The 16,705-nt window shown below is 48.7% G+C and overlaps 1 protein-coding gene across 1 annotated transcript in view; it reads left to right on the top strand.

Annotated features, from left to right (window-relative positions):
• The window catches only part of LOC146175701 (uncharacterized), a 31,161-nt gene extending 21,672 nt beyond the window's left edge, over positions 1–9,489 (top strand). The window contains exons 7-8 of the mRNA XM_084581186.1: positions 7,037–7,195; positions 9,281–9,489. Coding sequence (XP_084437312.1) covers positions 7,037–7,195; positions 9,281–9,439 — 318 coding nt within the window. The 3' untranslated portion in view covers positions 9,440–9,489. The remainder of the gene's footprint in view (positions 1–7,036; positions 7,196–9,280) is intronic.
• The last annotated feature ends 7,216 nt before the right edge of the window (positions 9,490–16,705 follow it).

Below are 16,705 nucleotides of genomic sequence, written 5' to 3'. Positions count from 1 at the left end.
CTGAGCCGTGCAAAGCAGCGGAAAGTGCTCACGATTCTAATGGCGCAAAAGAGAGTCCAGATGCAAATTGTTTGGCTGGCACGAGTAGTGAACTTGGGTTCCCGACCGAAGCGGCAAAGTGTCAGGCAGGCTGTGTCGAGAGCGCCACAGCCCAAACAGTAATCGCAACATCAAGAATTGCATCTGAAGAGCCAGCCGTACAGCTGGTTAGGCGAAGCGATCCCGAGCCGAAAAACATGGGTTCGTGTGAGGATGCAGATGAGCGCAGTCTCAGGCATGGTCTGAGCGATGGCGGCGGAAATTGCGTCGCACGCGTTGAAAAGAACGAAGTAATATCGCCACAAGTAGCGATGGACCACGACCAGCGTTGGGACCTCGGGGCGCATCTGCGTAAGGGAAGGATCGCTAAGGCGGAGCCTCCGGAGAATGAGCTTTTTGAGACAGGCACAATAGTCTCAGAGGCGCCTTTTGGGTGCATTCTTGTTCGTGCTTCCGAGGAAGCGCGTGTGTCGTGCACGCAGGCAGCTAGCGTGTTAAGTGATGCAGGAGAGCGGCACAGCCGGAAAGCAGGGCGCGTGCGATTGTCTTGCATGCTGCGGCTCGTCTGTGACGTGCGAGCAGTCCAGCCTTTTGATCCCGGCGGTAAGCGCCAAGCAATGTTCACAGTCTTAACCCACTCTGCCACTGCCACTTTGTGACAGGCGTAAAGGCCTCCTGTGGCTCGACCACGCGCTGAGGCAGTGATTGGGAGTGGGGGAACGTTGACTCATCCAAGAGACTTTGGGCACGGAGTGGACAGTCATTCCTGTGCGGGACTATGTGTTTTATGTGAATTTCTGCTCTGTGCTTGATTATGCAGTGTTTATTGCTTGATTTGGTGTATACGTATGCCAAGCTGTGTCGCCTTGTATGGCGTATGGTTTAGTTACCGTTTGCGAACGTGCACACGGGCTATTGTCGTTCAGGGCGCGCACGCTTCTGTACGGAGTGTTGCACTATTGTTTGGCATGCTGCGTTTGTTTCTGGTTTGTTTGGTGTACGCGAAACCACAATGCCCCCCCCCCCCTTTTTTTTTTCCCCGTTAGAGGAGTTTTATGTTGAGCGTACAGCAAGTGTACGCGCAACATTCTCGATGGGGAGGAGTTAAGTTTGCGGGCTTCGCACAGAAGCGAGATTCCGAAGGGGCCGCCAAGGTCAAGGGGCAGTTTGACGCGGGCAGATTTATGACGGTCGCGCGGGCGACCGCTTCTCGGAAGTGAGCCCAGAACACATGGCAGCGGGCGACGCCACCGGCTCCCTCCGTCCCGTGCCGCGAGGGAGGCAGAGCAGTGCAGTTAGAGCGCACAGCATAAGCGCGTGGTTGTGGGTTCAGCGCGAACTGCTATGTCCCCCGGTTTGGGTGGAGAGGGCGCGGAGGCCATAAATCCCGAAACGCGGCGTAACACAGGCCTGGGGAGAACGCGCTGTTGACATGTCTTCCCGGGAAGACGCCTGTGTGTCCCTGTGAATCCACCGCCCGCGCGCAACCGGCCAAGGGCAGGGATCGGAATGTGTTGGCCTGAGGTTTGCGCGTGTGTGTTTTTATGTATTTTCGGAAGTGTAACCGTCGACGCCGTTGAGTTTTGCGACTGCTTGGCGCCTCTTGCGTAGGAGGATTTTGGAGAGGGAAAAGTTGCAGATGTATGTGTTTGTGTGCGCAACCACTCGCCGCTTAGGGCGTGCTTTGTGTGTGTTTTATTTGACATGCGTAGGAGAGGGGTATATGTGGCACGATGATTGGCCAGCCCATTTTGAAACACTGAATGTTATTGGCCACAGAGCGGCGTACGTTGATTGGTCAACGGACAAAACTGGAATTTTGGGTAACGCTAAGAAAGCGAGTGTAGGAGACAGTTGGGCTCGGAGGAGAGTGGGGCTCGGACGAGAGTCGAGGGCAGACGGGTTGTTCGAGAGGGAGGCTAGGCTGACGGAGGTCTCAAGGGACTCCGGCCTAAAGTGTAGCAGGAGGCCAAGGCCTGATTCTGCTAGCCTCTGACCTCAGATCGTTCACCAGTCGCAGTTAGCCCTCTACGTTTGATGTCGCATCCGACGACATTTGTGTAAATACGCTAATTGTAAAAAGTGTAAATAAACGTGTACAGTCCGAGAAGAGAAGTCGTCATCTCCGCACCGCAATGTGTCACTGAGCCACGGACGCAGCGGTGGTCACCAACACCACTCGGTACGAGCGAAGGCAGCAGAAGAAACAGCAAGAACACCTGCCGTATAGGGAAGCCTATCTATCCCCCACGCCCTTCGCCCCGTTTTGTTTAACTCATAGCACGAGTTATACGGATCTTGGTTGGCAGACTAATGGCTCTACTCTTTACTAGGCGGTCAAGGCTAACCATGGCTCTCTTTCCCAGAAGCAGGCGTCTCCGAAGGATATTAGTGACTGACATATGTTAAATACAAACAAAAACATGGTAACAGAAATGTCGGTTCAACGCTTTCACACTGCGCTCTTAAAATGATTTGAGCCTGTCCATAATTCTTCATTTGCAACGTATATATGCTAAAACGTCAGGAATTAAAACAACCTAAATTTTTTCACATACAGCGATTATTCCACCGAGGAGGAGGAGGAGAAAAACATTTATTTACAAAGAAATGATTTGCGAAGGGTGGTGCGTATGGTTGTGGAGCTGAGTGGCAGACCCTATTCCGGGACGCCATTGGCCGCCGCCGTTTTTTAATAATTCACAGTGAGATAGCATTACCGAGTGAGCGTTATGTCTATGTCGACCCGGCCTCATGCGTGGCATTTATTAACGTAAATTAGAGGCACACCAGGACCAACATTTCATACCTCCAACACAAGAATATTGGCAATCTTGGAAGTGAATTGTCTTTTAACCGATACCAATGGGAAGAAACTGGCTTGCGCGCGTTATAACATTCGGAAAACAGGTAACTAATGGTTTGATGGTACAGTTGAATATATGTACAGAGCGATACCAGCTACGCTGGAAGCTGCATAGTGAGAAGTGTAGTTAGTTTAGGGAAATTGATTTAGTGCACGGGGGAGGGTGAGGGGCTGGCACAGGCTATGTGATTTGTAGAAGCGTCTGGTCTGCGGCGGCCAATCAGCGTGACCGGTGTGCTATGGTAATTATGACAGCCACCGTTCTATACGAGAGGAGACTATTGCAGGTTAGCAGTTAAAATTTTCAGGTTGCAAAACCAAATACTCTTTCCACGTTTTGCACGCGCACAAACAAAATTAACCCCTGTGATATTACTCGGTGAAACATTGAGTCATCGCGCAGTACAACACAGACACAGGACGCAAGCAAGATGCTGCGACCGTGTTGTGGACGGGGGAAGGTTACAGCGAAGGGGGGGAGGGGGGGGCTATTTAAATGGATATGATGAAAACCTTTATCTTACATTTGATCTCTGAGGCCGTTCCAGGGTCAATAATGGTGCGCGCGTACTACAATAATATATGCAGTTCTAGTTTAAAATGTCTCTTGCGAGCCAATGTAACTATTAGGCAATGATATGCACATGTCGGTGCCCCTAACGGGGGTGCCAAAGAGAGTGCTGCCCACATAAAGATCTGTAAACCTCGTTTTTATAATGCAACTATATAAATTGTATGTCTATTGTTGAAATACTCCTTTAGCATAGGAGATTCTCAGGATCCCACAAACATCTCTCGCGGTCATTCGCTCAGCACCCCGAGAGCTGAGCCTGCTCGCTACTACAAGCGTTTAATCAAAACACATTAGAAAACTGCATAGAAGGCTTTCGCTAAAGGGTGTGATACGCGAACTAATTACATTAGCACATCAAGTCATTAGCTCTAACGTGTACAATACATTTTTCGCCACTACCGCGTTTCTAGACACCCCATGGAGCCCAATGCATATATATTGTGGGTCTACATATTCGCGGTCTCATATATATATGGTGTGAACCGCCCTTCGGGGCCGTGTTGTAGAGAGGGCTTTTAAAATAAAATTTGTCACTTGTTTTGACCAGAAAATACTTCTATTTCCTTTAAACTGTGTGTCGTGTCACACACATGAAAATAAACTTTCTGTGAGTTTATTTGTATTTACACATAATAAATGATTTTTAGCGCAACGGGGACACAACGCAAGAAAGAGGACAACACGGGCACTTACTCCAACTGTTTAATCAGGAGACAGCATACGAAATATATAGCCCGCCCAGTTGATGCATACGCGTACAAGGCAGCAAGACACGCCATGCATCAATCTTATCATAGTAGGCGTGACAAAAATGTTTGCTCCGCTTCATATAGAAAAACAGAAGTGTCGCTAACACAGCTCGGACCAGCATTTTTGATATGAAAGGCCTCCAGAATTTCACGAGCCGTCTGTTGTCTACCTCTGTTCAGAATTCTCACTTCGCAGAACCGTGTTTCATAATTGGTGCAAGCCCTACGGTGCTCAACAAGTCGCTCACCATCATTATTTTCAATATCTCTTGCGCGTTCCCTAAATCTGTCATTCACACATCGTCCCATTTGTCCAATATAGGATTTTCCGGAATTTCGTACACGACGTTGGTGGCACACTTCACGAAAGGCAGGCGATGCCTCTTCTGGCACCCGACCTTTTGGTTTTCGCAAGTTATGCGACGGCTGAGCTGCGCAAGCTTGCTGGGGGCAGAGAATACAACCACTACTTTAAACCGGTTTGCCACTTTCTTCAGGCCGTGAGTGACTTTGTGGATGTAAGGTACCACTACAGGCCTCTCATTGCCCGCCGGTTCATTTCTGCAAGCGCCAGCCTTCAACTTCTTCAGGAGCGTTTCCGCCACAGGGAGTAAGACCGACTCAGGGAAGCCGGCTTCAACAAGCCCGTCCAATTGATTATTAAAGCTAGCTTGCATCTCATGCACGCACGATTTTCGGAGCGAGGACCCCAAGCAGAGGGCTGCGATGCCCCTTTTCACAACCTTTGAGTGGGCAAAATTATTCGCCAGGAGACCGCTTTGAGCACGAGGGGAATAAGCCCAGCAAACGTGTCCATCTAAAAACTTTAACTGTAAATCTAAAAATTGAAGCATGTCATTATTAGGCAGTTCAAAGTAAAATTTCGCCCTTTACCGAGTTGTCTAAAATTATCTAAAATGCTATTCACTGTTGTCTCAGTTGACAGAGTCCGTTGCTTGTTTAACAAGCAACGTAGTTGTCCGCTTTCTTGTGTTGTGTCCCCGTTGCGCTAAAAATCGTTTATTATGCCTGAAAACCAATTAACTGAGCAGTTAACCCTCTTGAAAGATTTTTTTTTTTGTGTTTGAATACAAGTATCTTTGTCAGTAGCGGTGGCATAGAGGCAGAATATCCGCCTCGCATGCAAAAGAACTGTGGTTCGAATCCCGGTGCCGCGCAGTTTTCCATCGGATAAAAAAGAAATCTGCGTGTCGATGGAATTGCATTAACAGGTCTGGGGTGCGTCCTGATGCCGGCGAACACCTCCGGCAACGCACTCCCTCCCCAGAACAAGAGTTGGCCACCCTGGTGCAGTAATTTCTCGCAACCTTCCATGTTTAGTCCTATAAACCCCCGGCCCTCGGTCAATGATTGATGAGCTAGACAGGAAAAGTAGAATCGTAGGCTTGAAACTCGATGTGCAGGAAACTAAGGTAATGTTCAACAGCCTCGGGAAGACACAGCTGTTTACGCTAGGTAGCCAAGCACTGCAAGCAGTTGGTGAATATGTCTATTTAGGACAAGTAGTAACTGCACATCCGGACCATGGAAGAGAAAGAGCAAGGAGAATAACATTGTGATGGAGCGCATTTGGCAAGCACACGCAGATTATGACTATCGGTGTCGTTCAAGAGGAAAGTATACAACAGTTCCATCTCACCTGTACTCACCTATGGGGCTGAAACGTGGAGGCTAACGAAGAGGGTTCTACTTAAGTTGAGGACAACTCAGAGGGCTATGGAACAAAAAATTGCAGGGGTACCATTAAGAGATACGAAGCATGAAGAGTGGGCAGGGAAATAACTCAAGTTACTGACATTCTAGTCGAAATTAAGAAGAAGAAATGGACATGGGCAGGACATGTAGTGCAAAGAGAGGATAACCGATGGTCGCTGAAGGGTAACAAACTGGATTCCAAGGGAAGGAAAGCGTAGCAGGGGGCAGCAGAAAGTTAGGTGGGTGGATGAGGTTAAGAAGTTCGCAGGGGTCAAGTGGATGCAGCTAGCACAGGACTGGGTTAACTGGAGAAATATGGGAGAGGCCTTCTCCCTGCAGTGGGTATGGTCAAGTTGGTGATGATGATGATGATTTTTGTCAAGAAATATGAAATATCGCTCGTACATTTTTGTCTGCATTCATTGTGTTCTATTGCATTTGCTCCCGGTTAATGAGCAGTCTACGTCGGCGCACAGAGATTACCAGCTGTATGAAAAGTACAACACGTGCGTACTCACGTTCTAAACGAAGATAGTGAGCTGTACGACGCGTCCACAAATGTAGAGCGAAAGTTTATTGCGAGGATTGCCTGTCTGCAATGCCGGGCCTATCAATTCTGCACACATGTGCGTCTGCTGCGCAGCTCTGTCCACAGCTCCTCTTAGAAATGTCTGAAAAGAAGGCATCGTTTATAAACGCGGCTGTTGACGGGCTCCGAAAAAAAGACGAGCGCAGTCACTCAGATATTTTTTAAAGATACACAGCGCAACAAACATAGGACAAGCGAGTAGACGGGAACAGCGCTGGCTATCAACTGCATGATTTATTGAAAGAACACGAATATATACAAAAATGCTCACACAACCAAGTGCGAACATGCTCACTTGGTTGTCACAGCATTTTTGTATATATTCGTGTTATTTCAATTAATCATGCAGTTGATAGTCAGCGCTGTTCCCGTCTACTCGCTTGTCCTATGTTTGTTGCGCTGTGTATTTAAAAAAAAATAATGCACCAACTAGCTCAACTCACAGTTCTTTCACTCAGATATGCGTGCGCAGGTCATATACGGTTGCTGCCATTTTGTTCCAGATCTGCCGCAATGGACAGCCTCAACCCGTGGAGGCAAATCCAACTATCGACGTTTTTGTGGGTAAAGTGAAAAGCACCGAAGCCGTCGGCGGCTATGTGACGCCAAACGATAGGAAGAACATCTTTCTGTCAGAAACTAACCTGGGATTCAACGCTCTGGTAAGTGCAGTGTAGAATTGGTTTATAGTTGTTATTCGAGAGCCTTTATTGAAAACTTGCCTGAAACATAAATTAATATTTAACAGTGGCTAACGCTTCGCCAAATTCGCATGTAGATATTCTATTTGACTGTTTATAGCTATAGCTCTACTCAATGCAAAACTTGACCACCTTGCCCAATCCATCACTTTCACCTTCAGCTATCCTCAAGATGAAACATTCTGATTCTAACCGTAAATAGGTAAGTGCTATTTAAGTAGCATATGTCAGGTATAACTGAGTCGTACTAAATAAGCAGCGCAATTAATTAAAACTAGTGTTAGGTGTGACTAAAAGCTGAATTCCATGCTACCATATCAATGCATATATCGACGGGCAGCTTATGTCTATTAAAATTGTATTGCATGAATCACATTTAGTTTATTACTGCTCATTAGATTACAGTAAGTAAATTGATATTTTTGCTGTATTAACAAGTCATATGTCGTTAGATTGCTTGTGCAGAGCTTTGAGTTATACCTGTTAGAAAACTCCGCTTCAAAAAGTGAGTTTTGAAGTCACTTGAACCTCAAATGTTGTACATAGGAAGCATGAATTGCTCCAGAAGTTCACTATTCTAGCTTCACGGGTTCATTTTGCAGGTCGGTTGTCTTAACTTCTTGATGACTGTAATCCTGGTTTGGCCCCATCTTTACACCTGGGGTGCACACGTAAAAACAAAGCAACCGCGGAGCCGCTCCCGACTTAAACCGCAAGACGCGCGGCTGCGAAAAAGTAAACAAATAGACCAGTGCGACGTAGGGGCTGCCGTACATCGATAATCGTCTAAGTACCTGACACAAAATTATGTGCACTCATTTGGTATTTGTCGGGACTGCTGTGAATGCCACGTCTGTTGATGCGTGCAAGCCATTCTCGCCGGCGACGTCACGAGAGCTCCTAGGTCTTGTCGCATTCGTGCAAGCGTACCTTTAGCATTTTGAAAAACACGAGTCTTGTGCGGGCTTCAGCTTTTGCGCTTTAGTCTGCGTTCGGCTGTTTCAACCCACGACTGCACAGTTAACCATCGCTTTGACACTCTTTGCGCTGCCCGCTGGTATACTGATGGACTGTACAGTATTATGGCGAACTACGCAAGAATACCCAGAATACATAGCGCTTTCAGCGTTCGTGAAAGCTCCTTATAGGTAGCCGGAACTATGCGCATATTATTTTTAGCAATCATGATCTGTATTCTGTGCTGTTGTTTACTCACACTTACACGTTGTTTGAGACGCATTTCTTGTCAAATTGGGACTAATGAGGTGCGTAAATATTAGAGAAACTAAGCGAAGAGCTCACAAGTATTTTCGCATCAACTTGGTCCCATTATTTCAAGCCAACAATTGTCATTTGTTCGCGTACAATACGAAGAGTTAGTGCAGCAAAACAGCCAACAATGTTGCGCTATAAAGGTAGTCGGATATAGTTGTTTATATGCGGTTAGGGGCGAATTAAAAAGCGTGCACTCCAGGCTACTTCATGGAATACGTTCCGCACGTCCTTTGCGATCCTTTGCGTTCCGAACTTGTCTAAAATGAGGGCAATTCTCCCCTTTAGAGCTAAGGGTGTCCAGACTTGTACTAGATAACCCATTAGCACAAATTTGAAGCAGGCCTCTAAATTTGCGCATTTTCGTGTCACGCGTGCCGTTGTAACTCCAGTATTTTTTATATGGACTTGAAAGTTGGTTTCCGGCTAGCATTCCATGTGTGACACGATAATACTGTAACAAATCACGCAGGTATTACCGTTTATTTCTTCTAAATCTAGATAGAGAGCGAGAGCTCTGTTTCGCTTGGTCACGCTTCTTGTTGCGCTTTCATGTCAGTGGTCAAGGTCAAAGGTCAAGGTCGTTGGAGCAACTGGTCAATGCAGTGTTAAGCGGGCTACTTATCTTTAAACCGAACTGATGATTCCTGGCATCAAGGTCGAATTGTCCCACCTGATGACCTTGGCTAAATTTGGCGTAATAGAGCTCTCGTCGTGGAACCTCAACGGCTATGAGCCCCGTGACTGACCCCGTCTTTTGCTGCACTCACGCAGCTCAGGACTATGGCCACTGATCTGACCGTATTCCGAAACCGCACCGCGTGGCTGCTGTTCGACGTGCACCTGGTGGACCACAGCGGCAGGTGCGTTGCAACACTGCTGCAGGCCGTGTGCGAGTCGTACAAGCAGACCGTGCCCAAGTTTCCATGCTAATCGAGCAGCCTCTTGGTGCGACCATACGCACCGTGGACGCCTCCCGACGCTCGCCCTCGAGGAAGGATACTGCTGGGCAGTTCTGCTACGTTGAAGTGACTGTATTTATTATTCATGAAAAGAGAACACTGAGCGATTTCATTCTGCTTGCTTGTGTACATCTCTGGTGTCACCACTGAGAATCTAACAAGGCCGGGGCATGACCCTTTCTGCCAGCAGCGCACGTCGCGAAAACGGAGGGGAAATGAGAGCTGAGCCAATAAATCTGTGCGCATGGGCTTGGGTTAAGTGGCGAGAGGGCACCACGGGACTATACTGATATCTGCGTCCGCACGTTCAATTGCTAGCAATTCATTGTCCATCCGCAAGGACTTAGGTTGATCGAGTGCGCTGGCCTTGTCACGATCTCGGTACTTCTCTGCTCGCAAGGGTTTCTAAGCAAAACAGTACACCGCATTCACTCCTAAGCAAGATTGTCGATGTTCTTAAAGATCACGGAGGCGGGGGGGATCTTTTGTGGACACATTGGTAGTCTTAACATGCAAATTGAGCCGAATATTAGCCTGTTTTTTTGCTTTAAACGTTCGTATCAAATTGTAGTTCTGACGAATAGCGAAGCATTATTTTAAAGTTACTCTTGCGTTCGCAGCGATTACGAAGTCTGGCATAAAAACCCAATGGCACCATCTTTCCAAATTATCAGGTAACTGTGGAATTCTGTAACTTTTCATTTATAAACATATTGATATAAACGTTGCAAGCTTAGGATGCGCCGCGAACGTTTGCTCCTGTTGGCCAAGTGCTCTGAATGATTAATGAAAACTTTTCAGAAAAAATCTATCAATGAACCGCTTTTTTGAAAATTAACAGCGAAAATTCGATTGCGTACTTAGGTCTGCTTAGGTACAGTAATGCGAAAGCATTGGTAGTTTTCCGAGCCGCTTAAAGGATTAGCCCAACATACGCTAGCGAACTTCGGCCGCACTCATCTGGACGAGTGCGGTCGATGTTCGCTAGCGTAGTGTTGTGCATAGCGCGAGAGTGTGTTTCAGTGGGAACTTAAAGACGACGATGTTTTCTGCACAGAGCGAGTGCGCGCTGTAGATTTACATGATTAGTTTTACTACTGCGCCGATAGTACAGTGTTATTGAGCCTCAACCATAGAACCTGGTCTGTTTGTTTTGGCGGAGCTTCGCGATCCAGTGGTGGCAATGTTTTGCAGTGTTAGCTCTACTTCTCATTAATTTGAGTGTCATTCATTCATAAACCTTTATTCATGGGGATGACCTGAGGCCTAGAGGGGAAGGGGGTGGGCTAGGTGAGGTCGCGCTATCCCAACGATTAGTACCTAATGCATTCTACAGATGGCGCCATGTACTCGTGCGCGGCATGTTTTATTTTATGCTGTGCAGTAAAAATCGCCACTTCATCAAGTTTCCACTGCGAAATACTCTCCCGGTGTGGACTGAACATAGTCGTCTTCATTAAGTTCCATGTGCGCCGCTTCTACCTTTAAACAAGTCAAATATGCCATACGCATATGCCATCTGGCTGATGACAGAGACCGCAGCCGTGCCAGGCAGGCTGCAAAAGCCATCGAGCAACGAGAAGCCAGACTCACCCGTTGCTGAAAAGCTCGCCAAGCGCGGAAGCGAGCCTATATTGAAACGGCAGCAGCGATTGCGACTGTGGCCGATGGCTAACCCTCGTGAAAGTGGGTTCATGTACAGTTGAACCTCTACACGAAGTTGTACATAACGAAGATGTGGGCATACCACGTAGCTTCAGATATACTGAAAACGCAACTTCGGTTATAACGAAGAAGCACTCATCTTCATCACAGCCAAAATCCACTAACGCACGATGTCCATCTTCAGCCGAGCCGAACTGTTCAACACTTTTCTTTGTTTAGAGTTCGTGCTGATACGCTCTGTCTACAATTCCTGTGCCTCGCCTAGGCCAAGAAAGCTTGCACAGTAAAAAAAAGAAACTAGAAGCACGTTGTCAGAAGATCTGTAGATAGTTTGTTATCGTGATATTAAACATTGTATTTAAAAGTACTTTCAGCCTCTTTCCCAAGAACGGCCAAAAATAATCGTTAGGGTGAAACACGTAGCTGCGATTGTCGAAAGGTACGGAGCTGCTGACAGCGTTGTAGCAGGTTTCATTTTCGCTCGGGTAAATTAATATTGTTACGAAGGGGTAAGACGTCGGAGCGCTGAACAACAAGACGATAGGGTAGGGAGCTCAGCTGGTCAACGGCAGCGCGTCCGGCACGAGAGTCTTTTTCCAACGTCTTTCTCCTTCACTTGCGTTCTGAACTTCATCTTCTTCTGTACTGTTACATTCTCCCCCTGGGCAGACGAAGCCCCCCGGGCGAGGTAGTTATTCGTTTGCACGAGAGTGACACGGCTTCATCCGGGCGACATGGGCAACTTCAGTTCTGACTGAACGACGACCACTTGCTGTCATACGTGCTATTTGGAAGTTCACTTCACTGACGCGTTCAAGCACAACGTAAGGGCCAGCGTAATGCGCCAGCATCTTCTGTGCTAAACCACGTTTTTGAAGAGGTCGCCAAAGCCACACTAAATCTCCAGGGGCGTAAGACACATGGTTATGCCGGCTGTCGTACCGAGCTTTTGAACGCTCTTGCGAAGCGAGAATTCGCAAACGGGCGAGAGGGCGAGCTTCTTCGGCTCGAAAAAGAGTTTCCGCGATGCACGGTTCATCATGGACGGAGTAAGGAAGAATGGTGTCTAGACAATACCGAAGAGCACGGGCATATAGCAGGAAGAACGGGCTGTAGCCAGTAGTCTCATGGGTTGCAGTGTTGAATGCAAACGTTATAAATGGCAGTATAGTATCCCAATCCTTGTGGTCAGATGCGATGCACATAGATAGCATGTTTGTGAGTGTGCGGTTTGTGCGCTCCGTCAAGCCGTTGGTTTGAGGGTGATATGGTGTGGAATGCCTAAAATGCGACGCACACAAACGAAGAAGCTCTTCCACAACATCTGCCCTAAACTGGCAAACTCGGTCACTGATGATCACTCGCGGAGGTCCATGGCGGAGGATCACAGAACGGAGCAAGAACAGGGACACGTGGTGAGCGGTGGCTGAAGGAAGAGCTGCCGTTTCGCAGTAGCGGGTGAGGTAGTCGGCACAAACCCCGATCCAACAATTTCCGTCGGATGACTTCGGGAAGGGCACCCATAAGGTCGATTCCGATTTTCTCAAATGCGCCACGTGGTGGAGTCACAGGATGCAGCAGGCCCTGTTGCGTGGACGTAGGGCGTTTGTGTCGTTGGCACTCAGTGCAGCTCGCCACATATCGCTCAGTCGTCTGGCGCATCTTTGGCCAATAAAACCGGTCGCGGGCACGATGGAGCGTTCTTGCAGAGCCCAGGTGACCGGAAGTGGGGTCGTCGTGCATGGCGCGTAAGATACACGAGCGGTAGCTCTCGGGAACCACAAGCAGAAAATTCGTACCTGTGCTTGAGTAAGCCTTTTTGTACAAAAGGCTATCACGGAGACAAAATGGGCTGGAAGCAGTGGAATCACCCGCCTCCGCAAGCAGGGACTCGAGGGTTATATCGGTGTCCAGCGCAGTCCGCAGAGCCGAGGCGTCGGGAAACTCGGGCACGACGGAGGCGATGTAATGATCGAAATCACCAGAGTCACATTCGGTCGTAGGAAGAGGAAGACGTGGAAGACAGTCTGCATCGGCGTGTTTGTGACCACTCTTGTACGAAACAGTGAAGTCGTACTCTTGTAGACGAAGGGCCCAGCGTGCCAGACGACCAGATGGATCACGAAGGTTGACAAGCCAACACAGGGCATGATGGTCCGTCACAACCGTGAAATGGCGTCCATATAGGTAGCACCGAAACCGCTGAACAGCGAAAACTACAGCGAGACACTCCTGCTCCGTAGCAGTGTAGTTACGCTCAGGTTTGCTGAGGGGACGGCTTGCATACGCAATTGCATGCTCGCCTGTTGTCGAACGTTGCACAAGCACAGCGCCAAAACCAATCCCACTTGCATCAGTGTGGACTTCAGTCGGAGCGGAAGGGTTGAAGTGCCGCAGTATAGGATGTGACGTAAGCAGAAACTTTAGTTGGCGCAAAGACGCGTCGCAATCTGAGGTCCAGTCGAAAGGGACGTCCTTTTGTAGAAGGGATGTCAGAGGGTAGGCGACGTCGGCAAACCTTGGGATGAATCGTCGAAAGTAGGAACACAGGCCCAGAAAACTGCGGAGCTCCTTTTGAGTCTGTGGTCGTTGGAATGCTGCAACTGCTGCAGTCTTCTGTGGATCTGGCCGAACTTCATCGCGGTCGACGAGATGCCCGAGTACCAGCGCTTGACGTTCACCAAAACGGCACTTTTTAGAATTCAGGACAAGGCCAGCCTTCTGTAGGCAATCTAAAACAACAGCGAGTCGCGTGTTATGTTCAGTAAAAGTCCGTCCAAAAATAACAACATCGTCTAAATAGCACATGCAGATTTCCCACTTGAGGCCACGAAGTATTGTGTCCATAAATCTTTCAAATGTGGCCGGCGCATTACATAGGCCGACGGGCATCACGTTAAATTCAAATAGGCCGTCCGGTGTAACAAATGCAGTTTTTTCCTTGTCAGCAGTGTCCATCGGAATCTGCCAATAACCCGATCGCAAATCAACTGAAGAGAAATAAGACGCGGAGAAAAGGCAATCTATGGCATCGTCGATGCGTGGGAGAGGATACACATCCTTTTTAGTGATGGAGTTGAGGCGACGATAGTCAATGTAGAACCTCCATGTTCCGTCTTTTTTCTTCACCAATATCATGGGAGCAGCCCCAGGACTGGAGGATTCTTGTATTACGCCCCTGTTCAACATGTCTTGGACTTGCTCGGTGATGATCTTAGGCTCTGATGGTGACACACGGTACGGCCTTTGACGGATCGGATGGGCAGATCCCGTGTCAATCCTGTGGCGTGCGCGCGACAGCGGAAAACGTTGCGAGCCGTCGGACTGCGTGAAATCAAAGACGGATAGGTGCTGGGACAAGAGGTTCTTCAATATCTGTCGCTGATCATCGGAAGGAGCTGTTCGTCAGCAGGTGAGTTAGTAGCGGGGTTGTCTAGGGAAGGAGTAACGACAGCTACACAATTCGGGAGAGTTGCGCTACATGAAGCTAGTTTGGAGCCCGCTGAAAAAACAACTGGTTCCGATGAGCAATTTATAGTCCACAGTCCGGTACGGCCCTCTTTCACGCGAACCAAACAATGAGGCACTAACGCATTTTTACGCACTGTAAATTAAGAGGCGCCACAGTAGCCTCAAAAGAGTCGTTAATAGCACGGGAGCAGGACACCTGGACACACACTGCTGAATGTGGCGGTATGACGACTTCATCACACACACACAAAACGTCTTCATAATTTGATGTCTCTTCCAAAAGTTCACGAGGAAGAGAACCACTAACACTTAGCTCTCCCGTTCGACAGTCAACTGTAGCGCCGCACATACGCAGGAAGTCAATTCCCAAAATCACGCCGTGTGTAGATCGGGGCAGTACTGCAAACTCCGCTGGAAATACTGTGCCCCCAAGGAAACTTTAACGCTGCATACCCCAACCGGATACAATAACTCTCCACTTACTCCCTAAACATTTGCAGTTTTGTCCCAAACAAACATAACTTTGTTCTTCAAAAGGTTCTTAAAATCTAAACTCATTACTGAAACTGTAGCACCAGTGTCTACCAACGCCATCGTCGGCAAACCATCAACAATCACATTGACCTTGTTCCTTAACATGAACACAGACGGAGGAATAAAAGGTAGCAGCGCACATTGTCCAGCGACCTCACCTCCATTGGCCGCGCTGGCTAGTTTTCCTGCGTTGGTGGTGGAGATCGGCGCCGTGGAGACGGGGAGCGGCGCACACGAAATGACGGAGGTGGTGTCACACTACGGTCAGACGCTGGCGAATGGCTGCGGTGCCCTTCGTTTTGAAAACGGCCCCTCCGGGAAGGATGTTCTGGCCGATAGTTGTCGATGTAGGGCTGGACGATGCGTCGGTTCGGTGCCGTCGGGGGATTCCGGAAAGATGTGCGCCGATTGCAGTAGCGGGAAATGTGACCCGCGGCACCACACCGGTAGCACACCGGAAGAGGTCGGTCAAAAAGTGGCGTGTCAGCTGGTTCCTGCCTAGTAGACCGCGACGAATATCCAGATGGTGGTTCCGGGACGATGTAGTTGTCCGGCGGTCGGCGCGATGTACGACTGGAGTAAGGGCGAGGATCTCTACGCTGATGGCAAGAGAATTGTTGGAAATTCTCTTCAGGTCTTGGTCGTGGAGTGTATAGGTCTTCGCGGCAGACAAAGTCGGTGACATTCGCGGACATCGGCGGGCACGCGCCCTCATAGGTTGGAAGAGCATATACGTCACCTCCGAAACCATTGGGCCGGGCAAGCTGCTCACGTCGTGACATCTCATCTCGAACAATTTCACGGATGGCGCACAGGAGGCTTTGAGATGGCGATTCTTCAATGCTAGCCACTGTAGTCACATTTGCGAGCCGTCCAAATTTCATTGTAATGCGGCGAGTCTTTAGGGCCTCGAATGTTCGGCAGTGCCGGATAACGTCAGCGACCGAACTCAAGTTTTCGTTGGCAATGAGGAAATGGTAGACATCTTCCGCAATGCCCTTGAGCAGATGGCCTACCTTATCATCTTCAGTCATCCTGCTGTCGACGGTCTTGCACAACTTCAGTATGGCCTCTATGTAGGTGGTGCAAGGTTCTCCGGCTGCCTGGGCCATCTGAGCAAGTGTCTGCTCGGCCTGTTTCTTCTTTGCAGCTAGGTCACCGAAACATTCCTTGATAGCTTCGACAAAACTTTCCCAAGTTGTCAGAAAGTCCTCGTGGTTCTCATACCACATTAAGGCGGTTTGCGTAAAAAAAAAGACTACATTGGCTAGTTTAGCCACTGAATCCCAGCGGTTATAGCGGCTCACACGTTCATAATGAGTGAGCCAGTCATCAACATCTTCCCCTGCTTGGCCGGCAAAGGAACGAGGCTCGCGAAACGGTAGCGTCGCATTCGTGGTGGTCGGCGGCGCATCGCGATACGGGGTTAGAGAGTCCCGTGTTGACGTTCGGGACTGTTCGGTAGTCTGCTGCATTTTTGTTGAAAACGGTGGGAGACCAGCGAGGCAACGGCTCCGACGAAGCTCCAGCGATTGAGGATGCGTCTTGAGGGTAGTCGTACCCAGCA

This window comes from Amblyomma maculatum, chromosome 10, assembly GCF_055883805.1.
Source record: "Amblyomma maculatum isolate TAMU_Amacu chromosome 10, ASM5588380v1, whole genome shotgun sequence".
NCBI lineage: Eukaryota > Metazoa > Arthropoda > Arachnida > Ixodida > Ixodidae > Amblyomma > Amblyomma maculatum.
Note: the sequence above shows the minus strand (reverse complement) of the source record. Positions and strands in the feature narration are given on the sequence as shown.